The sequence below is a fragment of the Chanos chanos genome, chromosome 15 (genome assembly GCF_902362185.1).
Source record: "Chanos chanos chromosome 15, fChaCha1.1, whole genome shotgun sequence".
Taxonomy (NCBI): domain Eukaryota; kingdom Metazoa; phylum Chordata; class Actinopteri; order Gonorynchiformes; family Chanidae; genus Chanos; species Chanos chanos.
Genome location: NC_044509.1, coordinates 3,629,827 through 3,648,625, shown reverse-complemented (window position 1 = coordinate 3,648,625; position 18,799 = coordinate 3,629,827). Strand labels below are relative to the sequence as shown.

General features: G+C 44.0%; 1 protein-coding gene across 1 annotated transcript; it reads right to left on the bottom strand.

Annotated features, from left to right (window-relative positions):
• Nucleotides 1-569: 569 nt before the first annotated feature.
• adamts15a (ADAM metallopeptidase with thrombospondin type 1 motif, 15a) lies at nucleotides 570-17,283 on the bottom strand. Its single transcript, XM_030792415.1, has 8 exons — nucleotides 16,321-17,283; nucleotides 9,026-9,158; nucleotides 8,180-8,347; nucleotides 6,152-6,438; nucleotides 5,269-5,446; nucleotides 4,702-4,877; nucleotides 3,122-3,297; nucleotides 570-2,528 (listed from the first exon to the last, which is right to left on the bottom strand). Exons 1-8 carry the CDS (start codon nucleotides 17,281-17,283, stop codon nucleotides 1,715-1,717), a joined length of 2,895 nt encoding a protein of 964 aa, XP_030648275.1. The 3' UTR covers nucleotides 570-1,714.
• Nucleotides 17,284-18,799: the final 1,516 nt, after the last annotated feature.

Below are 18,799 nucleotides of genomic sequence, written 5' to 3'. Positions count from 1 at the left end.
GGTGTAGTCACCTGGCATGTCTCTGGGTGTGACGTAAGCCAGGCAGACTAGCTTTACAGGGGGTCTACGTTGGTGGAAACTCTAGCTCTAAGCAGAGAGGGATGCCAAGATTAACGCGGAAGAGCTAACATGCTAACATGGCTTTGAACGCTAAAACACATGTTGCTAATCAGTGGGCGGAGTTCCCGCCCTGGTCTGTTTTGTCTCACAGGGCTGTGACAAGTTGCTCACATCCATTTCCATTACCTCTCTTGTGAAGGTAGAAAGGAATAAATCCTTTTAAGCCTTCTTGTTCTACATCACGGCGCTAGCAAAGACACTGCCGTTAGCAGAGAGAGGCACATGGGAAAGCAAATGGCTGTAAGGTTTATACAATGTTGTAACATTACTATGAATTCAGTTCCTTGCTTACATGCAGTAATGAGTATTTTAGCACTTTATTTTGACGCAAAATGTCTGCAAGTGCTTAAGTTAATTACGCTTTCAGAAAACAATAGCTAATTCTTTTTCACAGAGCATGGTCTGTTTTGCTGTAATTTAGGGAGGGAGGGAAAAAAAAAAAAAAAAAACGCCATGCAGTGCTGTTTTCCATAAACCTGCTTTGTGTGTGTGTTGGTGTGTGTGTGTGAGATCATTAACTTGTGGAGGACATAACCCAGATACATCAGCCAACTGTGAACATGACCCTGTTAAAATCCAACCATACCCCTCCTTTACCTCAGTCCCTCAGTCCCTAATAACGATCTCCATCCAAGAGAAAATATTCTGGTCAGGAAGCTGCTGCCAGTCCTATGCAGTATAAGGGCATTTTCTGAGCTAGTCCCATATCTACATTGTGGAGCTTTTCCTTTCTTTTCTTTTCTTTCTTTTTTTTTTTTTTTTTTTTTAAACCTCTGTCGATCCTGCCAAAGTTTGGGTCGACCCCAACCCAACCCCTCGCTTTGGTAAATATTCTTTGAAAGGCGTCATTTGTCCAACAAATCAATAGCTCACACAACCGTTTTACAATCTGTCGTTCATACAAGACGATGGCGAGATGATTCTGCGGAGAGCTTGTCAAACAGCTTTGTTCTTAACATAAACTTTAACCTGTCTGATTAGAGATGCTAGTGTAATCTCTTTAGCCTGAAAAGAGATGTGCTAGAAACTCACTTGAAGAGATCTAACACATGGTCTCTGAGCTTTAACAAAGGTTTGTGTGAGGCAATACAGTTTTGTATTCTAGCCATACTAATTATGAATTACCTCAGGTCAGATCTAGAATGAATTCACGTCTAACCTTTTGAGTTATGCCTGTGTGAAATCTTGTGAGAAAGACTTGTTTGGTTACAATCAGAGGTAGACTATTGTGTGTAATGGCATGACTGAGATCAAAGCTAAAAACCATTCTCAGACCTCTTCTTGTTCTGTCCTCTGTAGCTCTTTGTCATTCCCTCCCTCTCTCTCTTTCTCTCTCTCTCTCTCTCTCTCTCTCCTTTTCTCTCTCTTTCTTTCAAATATTTATTTGTTCCTTATGTCTATCCTCTGTTGCAGGCAGATGCAAGAAAAATGCACCAGAACACAAAAAGGTTCTGGATCGTTAATGTATTTTTTTTTTTTTTTTTTAGTTTTGTTTTGTTTCTTTTTGCCTCTTTTTTTTGCACTGTCGTATACATCACTTGAGGAAAAATGATAGTGTTCGTGTAGAGGGTAAATGAAGACAAGGTAACTGTCATTAACAGGGTTTTAACGAACAGAAGTCCAGCTCCTGCGGCTTGCGTTTGCCCGTGCAGCGTTCACGGGGCAGCAGAACTCCCATCTGGGTGGTGCAGCGGATCGGCCGTCGTTTGAAACCCTTCCCGCAGGTCTTGGAGCAGGCGGACCACTCACCGACATCCCACATGGGGCAGGGTTCCCCGCACGCCCGTATGGCACTCGGTCTTTGGGCCGGGTCGCAGACTGTTCCCGGACCCCCATCTGCCCTTAGACACTGCACCATCCTCCTCTGAAGCCCACCGCCACACGTCACGGAACAGTCGTCCCAACCCGCTGCTACCCACTTCTCCGACGCAGGGCTCTCTTTGGCGTAGGAGGGAGGGATCTTCTCGTTCAAGAGGTCTCCTTCTTTCCCTCCTAAGTCTGCTCCTCCTTCCTCTGCCAGGACGCTGTTCTGGGCACGTACACGGCCCTCCTTTTTCATCGTGCGCTCCCCCTTGTTCTCCCGGGCCAGGTAGAAGGAGTAGCGGATACGGGGAGGAGTCATCTTACCCACGGACAGCACCTCCACGGTCAGCGCCTCCCCGAGGGGCTTCACCGCCTGCAGGGTCTCGGCCATGCCGGAGGTGCCGCTGTAGCGGAGGAGGCTGCCCCGGACCATGATGTCCCTCTCCACCGCGGAGACCACGTAGTTCCCATTCAGCAAGTACTTCCCCTGGCTGTTCTTCACCGCCAGGTAGTTGTCGTCGTTCACCATACCTTTGTAGCCGCGCTGGCGAATGTCGATGTTTGACGCTCCGACCGGAAGCAGGACGACGAAATTGTAGCCGTGTCTGAAAAAAGGAGAGAAAAAAGGAGGTAAAGAACATGGTTAAGATTTGACGGAAAGAAACTCAGACGGCGCTAAAGGTTGTTTTTCAGAGTCGAGAGACGTCTGTGATTTCAGCACAGGAGAAGTTAAAAAAAAAAAAAGAAACATGCTAGAGGTGGTGTTCTGTGTGTGTGTGCGTGTGTCTCGTAACTCTCCGCCATGTGCACTCTTACTTTACTGCTCCTGCACTTTGAACAGAATACTATGTCTTTCATCATCCCTGCTAGGCAATTGCTTGTTACAGGTGAGAGTGAAACGTGAGTTCTCTATCACTACCTGTCATCTGTGTCTCACATATGCCCACAAACCTCTAATTCAATAAATCTCTTCAAAAACGGCTACAGGTGAAGGCATGATCAACACCTCGTAAAGTCTACACGAAGCTTTTACTGGGTACAAAGCTATGGTATTTACTGACCACTTGAAGCTGGAGTAAAAAAAAAAAAAAAAAAAAAGAGACGTTAGCATGACTGGAATGTACAGTAGGGTTATACAGACTCCTCCGCGGGTTATGGGGTATGGGTGGTTTCACAGTCACGGGCTCTGTTCACTCACATGGGCTTGGTGAAGAGGCCGGAGACCTTCTTGCAGTTCTTGTTGTCTCCTCCACAGATTCCACACTTATCAAACTTCTTGTTGGAACCCAGTTTGCCGTCACAACCAGCTTTCATGCACTTGCCCTGGACACAGAGGGAGGAGGAATCTGGAGAGCAAGGAGTTCCATCCACGACCTGAACAACGAGAGAGAGAGAGAGAGAGAGAGAGAGAGAATAATAGCCTGTTATAGGGTGGCCCGCAGTATAATGGGAGCTTAATGCTGAAGTATCTGAATGTCAGTCCACAGATACTGAAAACAAACTCTGCTAACCAGTTCTGGGCTAACTTTAAATTCCGTGACCAATGTTGTAGTTATTCAGCGTAACACCAGCCAGTCAGCAAGCTAGACAGACAGACGGAGAGGCAGACAGACAGCCTGATAGATAGATAGATAGATAGATAGATAGATAGATAGATAGATAGTTAGATAGATAGATAGATAGATAGATAGATAGATAGATAGATAGATAGATAGATAGATAGACAGGATATAGGTGGACAGAAGGAAAGCATTTTTTTTTTTTTGCTAAATCATTCCATCAGGAGATTCCAAAGTTATGCCCGACCGAAAATAATGAATCACATGCATTACCATCTTGTGAACATTTCCTAAATAGTGCAGAGTTATAAGTAAGAATAATCTTTTTGTGGTAATTTAAGCCTCTTTTTAAGAGAACCAAAAAATGTGTTTTCTGTCTGCAGGGTGAGAATGCTTATTTTCCTCTCTGACTTTTGTGGTGAGACGCGGTATGACGCACGGCTCTGATTAGAATGCCAGCGCACCTCTGTATTTCAGCTGCACTTCAAAAGACATGTCAGCTCTTTCCATGGCTCTGGACTCAATGTCTGTCTGAAAGGGTTGACCCCGGCTGTGAAATCTCAATCCACACCCTTGTATCTCAGAGAGAGATAAACTTCTAACCTTTCCACTCTTTTTTTTTTTTTTTTTTTCATCTCGATACCTTCATCGTTCTTTTTATTTCTCGTGTGCTGTCTCTCTCTCCACACAGACAGGGCTAATGTCTGAGGAGAGAGACAAACTCAAACACTAACTACTAACATCTTGACCATGTTACGTCTTTATCTCTCTCTGTCTCTCTCTCTCTCTCTCTCTCTCTGTCTCTCTCTCTCTCTGTGTCTCTCTGTCTCTCTCTCTGTCTCTCTCTCTTTCTCTCTCTCTCTCTCTCTCTCTCTCTCTCTTTCTCCCTCTCTAAAGTGGATGATAATAACATAGCATGTTTACATAAGCAGGAGACTCAGATTGAACAGAAGTGCACTACCTAACCATAAAGCTCTTAAGTTATGTAATCACCAGGGAACAAGTGCTCTTGATTCAACTATCACAAAGTTATTAGTCTTTAAGACAACACATGGCACCCACATTTTTTTCTGGGGGGGGGGGGGGGGGGGTGGGTCGAGTGGCTTAGCCTGCAACTAATAATGCATCTTATACCCACAAGAGTATTCAGTCTTATCCTACGTTGACACTTCAGAGGCACTTAATAAAGTCTTAGTAAACATTGTTTACGTATGCTTACCTTTGGGGCGAGAACGTAGAAGTACCCTGTGCCGTTTGCCCTGCAGATGAGCTTACACTGGTCTTTAGGGGAGACGCCAGAGTACTTGGGTACCCAGACCACAGAACTGGTGAGACGGTTCGTGTTCAGACTAAAGCCGTTAAAGGCTTCACACTGCTCCTCCCGGTACGTTTTGCCTGCGTAGGGGGAAAAGACGAGAGAGCGTGAGGAGGGGTGTGCGAATCGCGTCATTCGTCCCAACCGTAAAAGGTCACGACCAGGTATCAGCGGGGATGTAGACATGAACTAAGCAAAAAAACTTTTTTTTTTTATCGCACTGTAAAGGCAGGTAAGTACATAAAGTGCCAAGAACCAGTCAGATGTTGCCTTCTATCGGCATTGTGTTTCTAGGATAAGGATGATTTAAACAAACAAACAAACAAATAAAAAAACCAAAAAGTAAGACTGTGATACGATGTTTCGTCAGCCGTCAAACACAAAAACTTTTTTTTTATTATTATTGTTATTATTCATTGTTTTCTAATTCCAGTTTCTAATTCCCGCGGGGCGTGTTCAGATGATTTATACCTGTGTCGGGACATGGGGTGAGGTTGCAGGAGCGGTATTTTACACGCAGACCCTGACAGTATTTTCCCCCGTTAGCCGGCACTGGATTGTCACACTCTCTCTTCGCCAGCTGAACTCCACCACCACACGTCCTGGAGCAGTCTCCAAACGCGCCCCATCTCCCCCATTTACCATCCACCTAAAAAGAGAGGGGAGGGGTGGAGAGAGAGAGAGAGAGAGAGAGAGAGAAAAAAAAGGAGAAAACAAATGAGTTTTAAGAAGACAAAGGACTATATTACTTTTTTTTTGCTCTTGACCGGTCATGAGGCTACAACTCACCCTGACAAACGACACTCTGCTGTGACTTAAACCTTTCAAATTTGCGCGCAGAAAGCGTGTAGCATGTCTACATCATAAAGTTGCTCCCAGGAGATGTTGCTTAGCAACAGGGCCGTCAACCAAAGGCAAGAGTCAGGGTCCACAGGATTGTGTTTTTAACAGATCTGTGTGTTTATATGTTGTGTTGGCCAAAGCCATATAACACTGCAGTGGGATTTCCCGGACCCTGATGAGTGAGCCGGGCAGTTTGTGTGTGAGACAGAGAGCTTGTTTGTGAGTAGATGTGATTTGTGCTGAGTTCTCCTTGTGACTCTTTAGCGTTTGGCTTATTTCTGTGTTTGGGGTCTGAATGAACCTTTGTGTCATCTGAGAGTGTGTATCAATACATCTACAATAGCATCTTTCTTTTTTTTGTTTGTTTGTTTCAGTACGTGTATTTGAACATGTATGCATGTGTTTGTGTGTGTTTGTGTGTGTGTGTGTGTGTGTTCCTGTCTCCACGTGAATGCTTGTGTGGTCACGTGCGTGTCTGTGTGAATTTTTCTGCGTCTCTGCCCAGATTTACCTTCATCTTGCTGACTTCCTGTTTCTCCACGCAGACTCCGCGCATGCACAGTTTGCCGTCGCCGCAGGCGGTGCCGTCTGCCCAGGGGAAGTGGCGCGTCTGACACACCAGCTGCCCGTGGGTCTTCCCCGTGCACCAGAGTCGGCTGCAGGGAGGTTGCATAAACGGGCACGGTTTGGAGCCATCGCCGAAGGCCAGCTCACACTGTCTCTCCAGGGTGTAGGAGGCTCCGGGGAGGACGTCGGGCAGAGCCAGGGGCTTCTGAGGCTGGTCCAGTAAACAGTCACCTGTCACAGAAAAAAAAGACAAAACATGTTCACTCCCTATTTCAGCGAGAGTTCACTTCTCTTCTGATACTTAGATGCTTCAGAGTACACTCATGTACAGTACACACACATGGATAGACAGATAGATAGATAGATAGATAGATAGACAGCTAGCACATGCTAGTTAAAGTAGGACATGATAAGATAATTAGGCATATTTTCTTAACCCGCATTTTCTCAGTCAGGGGGTTGTTCTCAGCCCTGGGCTGTGTGTATTTGTGTAGGTGAAGAGAAGTGGGCAGAGGTGAGGGAGCTCTGTGAGCCTGTGTCAGCACTGTAAGCTCTCTGTGGCCCTTCACAGATCCCAATGTAAACGTCCCCTCCCATCTCTCTCCTCTCTCTGGACCTCTTACACACACAAACAGTTATGTCAGTACTGTTTCTGTACTTTGCTCTTTTCCTGTCTCTCCGCAGGGGATCCATGTGAACGTGTGTGTGTGTGTGTTTGAGCATGGTTACTCCATGTCTGTTGTACACGGCCTCACAGGCAGGAACTCCACAGTCAGCCTAATGACATCTCCACCTTTGAAGATGAACATTCACAAAACAGTGACATTTCCTGACACAAAGTTACTAAAAGCCCTTGATACTTACGAACCCACTGGAACATACTCTAACTCGTTCACTGGTCACAAAGCAAATTCAGGCGCTAACTTAAAGGACATTTGGCATGAGGTTTTGCTATCAATGTCAAATTTGAGTTCTGCATCTGAGTACTTGCTGCAACTTTAAGTCTCCTCATACATTTGACTCTAAATGTAAACTAATGCGAGAGATTAAAAAAAAAAAAAAAAACCTCAAAACCAACTAAGTTTCTATTTTTAAGCAGTATGGGAGAGAGTAGACTGGGTAACACCTTGTGTGCCAGGGACACCCTGACCACAGCAGGTAGTCTGTCATAACCCTGTCTAATTTCAGACAGATGGTTGGTCACAGCTGCCCCTGAAATAATCGCCTGTCCCCGCACAGTTCCTCTCCGCTGCCAGGAGGAGCCGGTCGCCGCAGCGGTTTGGCCTGGTTGGCAAAGGACTCGGGGTCTGTGTGGCACATAGCAGACCGCCGTGGAAAATGTACCGGTTTGCTCTGAGATCTGCTTTAGCTCCGAGAAAAAGCCCTAAATAGGCAGTGTAGTGTGGCATGCGTGTGGTCATCGTCCGCGTTCGGGACAGCTCCGATGCACGATTGCATCTTTATGAGGGATGCTCCTATGTGTTTTCTCTTCACTGAGGGTTGGCATTCCACCGAAACCGTATCCAGATTGAATGAAAAAAGAGCGCTCAAAAAGCACAAAGAAACACAAAAGACTGTAACTGATGTTTCTGAACATCCAAGCACTTCTAACATGCTTTTTTTTTTTTCTTTTTTTTTTTTTTTACCTTAGCCTTAACAAGTTCGTGTCACAGTCTCAATAGCAGTTTAAGCAGTGGTTCTGGATCCCTTATGGGGTCTGTGGATGGAACGGTTGCAAGCAGACGCGAGGACGAATTGGTTTAAACCTTTCTGAGCCTCTTCAGTCCACTTGCGTAGGCGTCAAAGCAAGTTTACAGCGCACTTTAGCATGACTTTAAACTCGACAGACACCAGACCACAGTGTTGCCATGGAGATCAGAAGGCCAGACCCTGGTTCCAGACTGGGGTGTGTGCAGGATATTTAAAGCCGTGCAGAGGTTAGCAGGCTGTCTGACCGACCGTGGAGACTTACCATGTCCGTTATCCAGGAACTCGGTGATGATGGCCGCGCTGCAGGGAGACCAGGGGCTGGTGCGGTTAATCTGGATTAGAGTTGGAGACATCATATGATTGTCCTTCAACTTCCCAAACACCTCCTCACAGGCCTTCACGTTATCATGGGGCATGTTAAAAACATGGCCTAGGAAGAGAAGAGAAGAGGAGAGGAGAGGAGAGGACAGGAGAGGAGAGGAGAGGAGAGTAGAGAAGAGAAGAGAAGAGAAGAGAAGAGAAGAGAAGAGAAGAGAAGAGAAGAGAAGAGAAGATTTAATGAAAAAAGTGGATAAATTCTGCAGTCATCATCAAATACCAAATGAATCAATTTCCTAAGTTTCTCCAGCAGGCATCTCTCCAGGCATCTCCTGCTATTTTCCCGTCCCACAACTCAACCCACAACTTTGTGAGTCATCTTAGACTGTACCTCCAACTGTTTTACCCACTTCCCCTGTGAGCCTTGCAAAAAAAGTTCTACCACAACCGTCAGTTAACACATTCCATATGGAAATTAGGCGACAGTGCAAATGAGACTCATCTCATTTAAGTGTTTTACGCTAAACCCTCCAAATGTAAATAACTTTCAACTCGTAAAAAAGGAATCATAGCTGTGAGGTTAAGAGTGAAAATCGAAACCCAGCATCCTTTTTTGGGCAACCTCCAGCTGTTCATTTTCTCAGTTCTATCCTCAGCTGAATTATGAACCAGCGACATCAAGGCTTTAGGAATTAGATGATCATTTTAGTCAGGTTTGCTGGAAATTAAATGGGAGAGGCTTGGTGGAGGACATGGGGAACCAGTGACAGAGGTAACTGGGAATGCTTACCCAGCTCATGGGCAGTGGTGAAGGCAGATGGCAGGCCATCGTCCTCAATCACAGAACAGCTTCTCTTCGGGTCGCACATGGTACCCACGTCCGCCATACCCAGAGTGTCACAGGTGGACGCCCCGCACAAATCCTAAATGAGAGAAAACCAAAGTGGGTTAATGTCTGTCATGCAGTTCATACAGGTTCATTCAAAAACAAACAAGCAAACAAAAAGAACAAGGCGGATCGGGATCGCGATATCGTAGTTACGCAGGTCGGGAGTTAGATGGAACAGCGTGGGTTTGCTTTGGCGTTGTGCATCAGTAAATTAGTGACATTGTTTGGTTTACACAAGTCCTAGATCACACAGAATGACGTATAGAATGACACATATTGGCTCTGCTATGAATCTGTATAAATTTTTAGATAAAACAGAACAACGTGGATTGATTTTTTTTTTTTTTTTTTAATCAGTTTCCGCTGCAGATGCACATCAGCGTTGGTATCTGCATGTGAAATCACATGGACATGAGATCCAGATCAAGTCTTAGTGGAAATGGACATCATTAATCATAAAGGCCAAGAACATGGCCAGAATTATGCACAGTGTGTTCCCCATGGAGTTTTATCATATGATAGATGACAGGTGACTTACAGACTCGAAACTAAGAGAGTGTACAATGTATTCCCTCGCTGTCTTTTCCACATAGACACTAAACAGAGGATTCAGTCAAAGGAGCAGACTGAGGTGCTGAAGATGAACCACGGTTCTTTGGTCCTTTGCCTTTGCATGCTCAAATAAAGAGATTAAAGGATTTCTGGAAAAGTATGTTCTGCATTACCAAATAAAAAAAAACCCTACAATCCTGGGGTCAGCAATAGCCAGGATGGAATTCCTACTCTAGTGTTTTTGATTTACCAAGAGATATTTGAGGCGCCCTGTGAAAATCTTCCCGAATTTTAGTACTACATGAGGTAATCAGCGCTGTGAAATATCGATGTTTCAAGCCAACGGAAAACTTTCCAGCTGACCTATATTTTGTTTCCATGCTTGTTTTAAAAACACAAGCGTTTAAAATAAAAAAAATAAAAAAAAAAGAAGGAGAAGAAGAAGAAGAAGAAGAAAAGTGAAAGTCTGCTGAACGTACAGTCTAAAACTCTGGGCTTCCTGTCAGTGAAATCTCAGGATGTAACACCCTTCACTAACCAGTTCCCAGAAATGCCTCAATGTGACCAGATTCATAATATTCGGATTCCGTTAATGACAAATTGATGCCTGGCCTTGGCAGAGTTCCTCCCACCACAACCAGTCCAGGAGACAGGAGTCCAGGAGACTCCGACAGTGGGACTGAATATATCTGCATGTTAAACTCTTCTAGCTCTTCAGTCACTATCCCAAACTTTGGCGGTTTTGATCAAACTTTCAAAAAAAACCAAAAAAAACAAAAAAGAATTTATCTCAAATCAGTGTGACAAATTGTTTATGGGCTATAGTTGTTGACTGATGGAAAACACAATCCAGATGTCTGAGTCTGTGCGACTGGGAGAGTTATTAACAAGACCACTTAAGACGTGTGGGGGGAAGAAAAAGAGGGGTGGGGGGGGAGGGAGACTACTTTTTCACCAAGAACTATGTGGCTTACTGGCGACCTAGTTCTCACATCCGCCATACATCTCCTTGCCTGTCCACACCCGGCTGTGGAATCATTGTGACCAAACGCCGGCAAAACAAAGCCCCACTAGTGACGGTCCTGGTGACCAGAGTGCTCCCACTTTCCGAGGTTTTTACCCTGTAAAACTCACTGGCAAAGGTTGAGGGAGCGCGTTGAGCGTTCAATCGTTGAATGTCGTGTAATGTAACAACAACCAACACTCAATAACCTTTACACTGTAATATACGTTGCACGGCAACCGCAGCTGGCCTCATTCAAAGGGACAATGCAGCAATGTCCCAGGAAACCAAAAACCATAACGCATACATTTTATAAGACCAATAATGCAGTGCATAACCAACCCTAAAACCACAATACCTCATTCCACAACACCACTGTCACAACAAAGCATTCCACGGGAACCATACAGCAATATTATACGTTACGTGATGACTGAAAACGGCATGGGTCAAGTTCAATGAGGCCTAATCCTGCACTACATGGCATTTTGTGTAAAGAATCTCTGTTCAGTCTGCAGCTTCGCTCATGCATAGTATAAATACTTATCTTGGAAACTCTCCCATCTCGAACAGTCTCTGGTGTTTGTGTAAGATGTGTTGTATGCACGCAACAACTTCCTCAGTTTGGACTTACCTAGTCACCGCGGGTTGAATTAAGCACTAAGATTTGTCAGGTGTCTCTCCAGACTACAGTTCTGAGTAAGCCTGTGGCTGGAAAACCATATATTTTCTTTGAGCGTCAATAAAAATAAAACAATGCAACCCTGGGAAAGTAGAGTTTAAGAGCTGGAAGACATTTGTAAAGCAGACCTTTGAGTGTGTGTGTGTGAGAGAGAGAGAGAAAGAGAGAGAGAGATTATTTATTTATTATTAATTTTCTTTTAGTTTAAAAGAAATAAAACCTTAAGAGGATGTGAACAGTACTGCCAATTCTGGGTTCGATTACAGAGATCTGGCACCCACTGGATACAACTTTCTTCTTTACTGCTTTAGTAAAGAGGGCTATACGTCAAATCTCTGTTCAGAGCTCTCTCCCACAGAGCTTCCTTAGGGCTGAGTGGAGTTTGCACCCAGCTATGACTTTGAGGTTTTTTTTTTTGTTTTTGTTTTTTTTTTTTTCAATTAAGACACTCAACATTTGCAATGACCAACTGAAGCAGGCATCCAATTGAAACCTCAAAAGCTTAATGACACATCACACTCAATTAATTCACCATGTGTCCTTTGGAAGTGCTGGAAGTCTGCTGACGTCTATTGAGACATGAGTGAGCTTGACAAAGCCTTGTAAAATAGATTATTAGAGGATGTTGCATCCTTAACTTCTGCGGCTGAAGGTGAGCTGTTCTGTGCTGTGACCTAAGCTAAGTGATGTTGTTGCTGTTGTTGTTGTTGTTGTTGTTGTTGATTGGTTGCATGTCACCATCATCCTCTGTGAGCCTGGCTAAACCTCTTCATCATCAGCAAAGAGAGAGAGAGAGAGAGAGAAAAAAAAACCCAAACCACTCTTCTCATAGAGCTGTGACCCAATTGGCACCCAACAATGCAAGCATATGATTTTCATTACTCCTTTATAAAATCCAAACTGTTCCATGTGTGCATTCTCTCTCTCTCTCTCTCTCTCTCTCTTGCATTCTTGCTCATCGATCTTTTCTGCTCTACCCTTATTCTTTCATACACTCCTTTCTTCAACTGCCTCTATGTCCTTTGTATGATAGCAATAATTTGCGATATTTCAAACAATTCACACTCATTATCACAAATCTATAGCTGTAAGATGTCAAATAGGAGTCACCCAGTCCTTTTGAAGTGGTTCTGCTGGGACAGATATACGAAACCCTACCAAAACCTTTCCTTTGCTTTTCATCCTTTCTTGAAAGTCAGCACTTTGTAAATCTAGCCTCGGTCTCCAGTAATTGGGTACGTGTACACATGGTCCTACAGCCAAGGAGCTGACAAACCCCAATGTGTCACTCTCTGGAAGTTCCCCTTTCACAGACCGTTGCTTGGTTACGGACCTGGTGCTGGTTTTTATTAAACGTGAGCTGTTGAGAGTTTATATACATGACGTGGATCGAAACGGATCACCATGAGAGTTAGTCGCCTTTTGGCTCTCAGAAAGAGACCCACAAAAAGAAGTTCCTGAGACCTAGCTTAGGATCTCCTCCAAAGGTGTTGACCCTGCTCCTTAACCAACGTTTCCAAAGCTCACTTTATTATGTGCTAATGGGGCACTGCCCACAAACTCAGTGAAAGTGTAAGGAAGGAAAAAAAGAAAGAAAAAAAAAAAGGAGGGGTAAACTGAAAAGACTGCTGAGAAGTCACTCTGTAAATGGTGTGTTAAACATAACTGCTGACTGACATGGGGAGTACTGAAGATGTGATTCATCCCCAAACCTTGTCCAGACCCCTTCAATGGGGTCATGGCAACAAAGCACCGTGAAAGCACCCAGAAAAAAAAATGACTCACAGAAATGAGGCGTAATTTGGTCCCCCCAGATGAAAGCACTGGGTGTTGTTTTGGGGCGGGGGGGGGGGGGGGGGTGTCTAAGGATTTCGGAACGCCGCCCCATTCCTTTGCCACCCGTGACCATCCTCCACTGGCGATGGGTCAGGATGTGTTAATCAGCCTAACTAAAGGCTAAGTGTAAGGTTTACTGAAACAAACCGTCATCATGGAAGGGTGATTTCACTGAGTGCCCTGGTCAGTTTTATTCATTTGAAGTGTATGGTGACAACACAAAAGGCAAGATGTAAAACATTCAAGGGATTACACTACAACATTAATGCGAGGGGAAAATAAAACATTAAATGGAACAAATGTTGCAATGAAACCAAGGGGGCTTTTCCTGCACTGCAGCTGGGGAGGGTTGATCTGCAGCAGGCAGGACTGGTTACTGCGGGATATCTCTCTCTCTCTCTCTCTCTCTCTCTCTCTCTGTCTCCACCCTGGTTCCTCCCTCTCTTTCTCTCCATTCCTTACTGCAATCTTGTTCTTTCTCTTGCTCATCCCTACAGAGGTTTTTTTTTAATGGGAACCAGGTTTCCTGCTCTGGGAATGAGGTTGAGAGGGAATCAGATTGCTCCCAGCTGGAAGTGTGATTGGGAACATCCTGGAGTAACTGGACTCTTCACCTTATTGCAAACGTAGGATCGGACCAAAAAAAAATCCTTCAATCTTATTGATGAAAGGTGCTCGAGCTGCATATTCTATCATTTGCATCAATCACCTAAAAGTCTGAGACATTAAGGTGGTTCAGAGTGATTTTTTCTGTATTTTAAGTAAACCGTTTGTTTGTAATTGGCCGCAGCATGTAATGTGGTAACCATCTAATGTCTTTTCTTCTCATCAGAGGTACCGAAATGGTCCAAAACATGACTTTGTCTGTACTCTGAAGTAACTTTTCCTCTGATGTCACCTGAATGACATAATGCAGTGGCTGTGGAAAGGGTGTGTGCATGTGTGTGTGTGTGTGCAGGCGTGTGTGCGTGTGTGTGTGTGTGTGTGTGTGAATGTAAAAGGGATCAATCATATTGTGTGTCAATGTTACTGGCATTGCTGACAGCTGGTTTGGCTGTCTTTTCTGTCTGGTAAAGTAATATAGATATTATGATCTGTGCAGCCGTGTAGGCTAGTATTGGAGGAACGTACGAATTTCTTTCGATGTCTGTTACAGTCTACTATTTTGAATTATTTATTATAATAATAAAAAAAAGATAAGAAACGTGAGTAATTGCCAAAAGATGGGTCACGCTAATACTTTACTCATCCACCCATTCCACCATCCATCACTGTCCAACCGCGTCCTTCAGTGGTCGGTATCCCTTGAGTTTTCTCACAACAGTTCTGCCCTGACTGATCTTGGGGCATGAGAAAACAATGCTGTCCTGGAATGCCAGTTCACCATTTCATTTTCCCAGAGTAATAATTTGAAAGAATTTAGGGAGTGACTTTTGGACTGCGGGTTAACACAGCCCAGAGGGATATGAGGGGAGTAACAAAGTAACCTTCTGGTGAAATGATTCACCCAGACGGACCTGAAGAAGGAGGAGGACGGTTAGCATGATCGGATCGGGTCATGTGCGGCTGTGAACCGGTCATTAATGGGGCCAGCTCAGCTCGTTTGTTATTGTTGTGCGTGTGTGTGTGTGTGTGTGTGTGAGAGAGAGAGAGAGAGAGAGAGAGAGAGCGAGAGATAGAGAGATAGAGAGATAGAGAGAGAGAGAGAGAGAGATAGAGCGGCTGGGTAGGCTTTCCAAAACACGTGGGAGTTCCCCAAAAACAGCTGACGGCTCACGCAGAGTTCATACGGGTTTGTTGGGGTGATTCGGTGCATGGCCCAAAGTTTGTTTGCTCATGCGATAGAGAATATAAACAAAAGGTTCAAAATATTTAAGTGAGTGAGCTTGTCTCTGTACCCTCAAGTGTCATATTCTTTGGACTGTTAAACCTCATATCTGAACGGACAAACCCCCCTCCAAAAAAACTGTTTTTATCATTGTTCTACAACTTGCCCACTGTTTTCACCATTTGAGTACCAGAGGTTATGAATGATAAAAAAGTGAGCCCATTTCAGCGTACAGACCTATAGTAAAAGCCATTCGACACAGGACCACACTTAAACCGTTGGGCTGTGTTTAAAAACACACACAGCCAGCTGTGAGTCTCTTGTAAAAACCCTAGCAGGGCTGTTTCTGGCCTTCCGCTTGGTATTAAAACAGGAAAACCTGTCAACCACCCGACCGACGCATGTCTCCAAGTTTGTCCAAAATCCCAAAGGGCAACAGTCTGTTTGTTTGCTAGTTTAGTAATAACAACCCCTAATGCACTGCAAACGGGCCACTCTCAAACCCCTCTGAACCGTGTGTGGAATAGGCTTGTTTGTTTACAGCTGGTTTAATCTCCTCTGGATGCTCTAAACTCCTGGGGAGAGAACCTTCATGTGAGTGCTTGTCCAAAAAAACATATTTCCTTCACCTACTTTTTTTTAACCTGAGTCATTTTCAAATTGCAAATTCAAAAAAAAAAAAAAAAAAGAAAGAAAGAAAGAAAAAAGAAAAAAAGACTCCAGTTCAGCTGAACTTCTGACCATCTGGCTTTTTTTTTTTTTGGAGATGTTTTGATTAGTTGTTCAGGTTCTCCTTACACATTCTTCCTCAAACTTATCTGCCAACAGAGAACAGCGAGCTGCCTCAGGTCACTACTGACCTCCAACCTTAAGCAATACTCTTAAAATACAATACAATGCCCAGAGGGACAGGAGAGGAGTCAAGACGATGCTCCTGTTGAAGCCTGTCCATTGCTTGGTGAGACAGAGCCTTGAATCTAAACAGAGGCACCTTCACCCTGTACTGGTGTTTTGAGTCTATAAAAGACCCATTTACCCATGACTCATCTCTGATACATTTTAATGTTTCAAGGGGGATTTGATGGTATAGAATAAACCAATTAAGTATACACGTTACTTTGAATGATAATTGATGTGTTCCATATGATTTCTTGATTTTTGGCAAATACATTTTTAAAATGCATTAAATGCCTTTGTTGATATTCTTGCAAGTTTGGATCATTATTGGCAAGATTGTATGTTGGCCCCTCTGAGAGGACGCTGTCCCCTATTGGTGCGATGCGGTTCTACCTCACCTGCTTTGTGAACAGGATCGCTGTATCCCAGTAGTCCGCGTGCTTGTCACTGTTTTTGTTCAGTTTCTTCTGCCAGGTGCAGAAATTACGCAGGGTCATCGCTGCGTTCCCGGAAACTTTAGGTCCCTTGTCAGCCTCATTAATCACCATAAACTTGACAACTACGATGTTGATGGAGTTGAGAATGCTTGGGTGCTTGTAAAGTCGAGCTGCGACTGACATTAAGGTCAGAAGGTAGTGTTTCAGATCGTCACCATGGAATTGAGCCATAGACTCGTCAGCAACGACCAGAGTTTCCACATATCTGGGAATGGAGGCGAATCTCTTAGATCGACTCAGGCTCTTCAATACAGACTCTGTCATTTCTTGCATGTGATGTTCTCTGAAATGTTTATACTTCTCCAAAGATCGTGCAACATCCTGTGTCACACCTGAGTCTACAGCGCACCTGGATGTAGAATTGCCCAAATTCGCGTTGAACCTACGTTGGATAACGTGTGTGTTCTCTGTGCTCCAGTGCACTCTCGATGACACGTCGTTGAAAACCGGTTTGATAAAGTATTCCCAACCATTATAACCAAAAGCACCCTGTAAGCCCTTGCACAAACTCAGCGCCGCGTAGGAATCCCGGTCAGAGTTAACGTCGCCGGCAAAGAAACACCGGCTTAAATCTGCGCTCTCAGGCGAACTGGGATCTGCGGCATCGCTCTGCGTGGACAGGGTTGGCGCAAGGAAACTTGAATCTGGATGTAAATCGAGAATAAATTCCTGCTCAAATGCATTAATTCTGAATAAAACTTTTTGTGGCAACGCATTCGTCTCGGCACTGTCAAAGCTATTCTTTTCAAAACGTTGATGATCCAGTCTGACAGGGGTGCAAAGTTGACTCTGCATTGAACGCACAACTTCGCACTCCACAAGTAAGATTGTGAAGAAAAATACCGTCCTTAAAAATAAGAACATGATTGAATGAAAAGTAAACTGCAGCTGACAATATCAAGAAAATTAACTTATTTGTTTTAAAAAAAAATTATATATATAAAATTCAGCGATGCAAATATAAGTTGAATCTAACAGTAATCCACAGCGCAGTGGAATAAAAAAGTTGCCTAGCGTTTGCTCAGTTTGAAGTCCTCCAGTATATGGTCCATTCCCTCTTTCTACCTGTTTGCTGAAAAGCCTCTCTCCTTCTGTCGTCTTTATGTGTGCACGTCATGTGTAAACATCGAGGGCTTGTAATCAGAGGTTTTTGGGGAGGTGCTGAGGTTCGTTCATTGGGTATGTCTTTCAGTTTAAGGTTAGGTTCACGACCACTTGTAGCTCTGAGAGCTTCAGCATCATCACTCTGTCGTGCGGCACGAGCAGCGGTTCCCTCCCACTTCGCGCGCTTGGCATGAGTAGCACCTCCACCATCCATACGAGTTTCAGCATCCACACAGCTGCGTAGGCTGGAAAGACTTGAACCTCATAAAGTGATACTGTTTCCTTTGAAAGTCCCGTGTAAAAGTGACGACCTCTACGAAATTTGGCTTCAAAGATTACTTTTGTCAAATTTTCGTTAATTTAGTCGAAAAGTCATTGAATAGCAATGGTGTTACAGTTTGAAATGAGAACTTGGACACACACACACGCATGCACGCACAGACGAACACGCACACACACACACACACACACACACACACTGAACAAACTGTACACATCTGTTCAAACACCGAGTGTTATCATCATTAATAAAGAGTGATAAAGATTGTGGAGTTACATAACGGTAGAGGGAGAATTTTGTCAGGACATGTTATCCTGTGTGTTCTCGGTTTCTCGGTGTGCCAGACACTAATTAGTTTAGGGCTTACTTATGATTTTAAAAAATTCGCGGTGCTCGTTCCTGCACAGAAAGTGTCGATAATGAAAACTTTGCGTTACCACTGTGTAGTGGTGTAATCTCTTAATTTGGTCATATTCTTTCAAAAACACACATGATTTCCATACCCATTTTACAAAGCATCGAAAAGTCTTACGTCTACGCGTCAATCTTTTTTGTTACATATTCCAATTTAACTTGCAGTACTGCAAACCGAGGCTTGTTGCAACACTGCGCCTTTGTGCCAAAATGGAACTTATTGTCACTTGTAGCTTGATCGCAAAATAAACAGCATTGCTGTAATTGACAGCCTGGAATAAACATTGATTTATACTGTCACTGAGTGGCTTAAAACGTAATTAAGTAAACAGAGAAACTATCCGTTATCTTCATTCTGTACACTTTTCTATGGTTTAAAAGAATAATGTTGCATTGGGAGCACATGAAATTAAGACAAGCGAAAACAGACAGCAAGGCTTTCATGAAACCTCTAATGCTTTCGGCGGCACCACTGCGCAGTTTGACAGTATCTGAAACAAAAGTCAAATTTTAGGAGATACAAGTGAGACACCTCGTGGCGAAAACTTCATTACGGCAATACAATGCGACAGCATTAAGTTT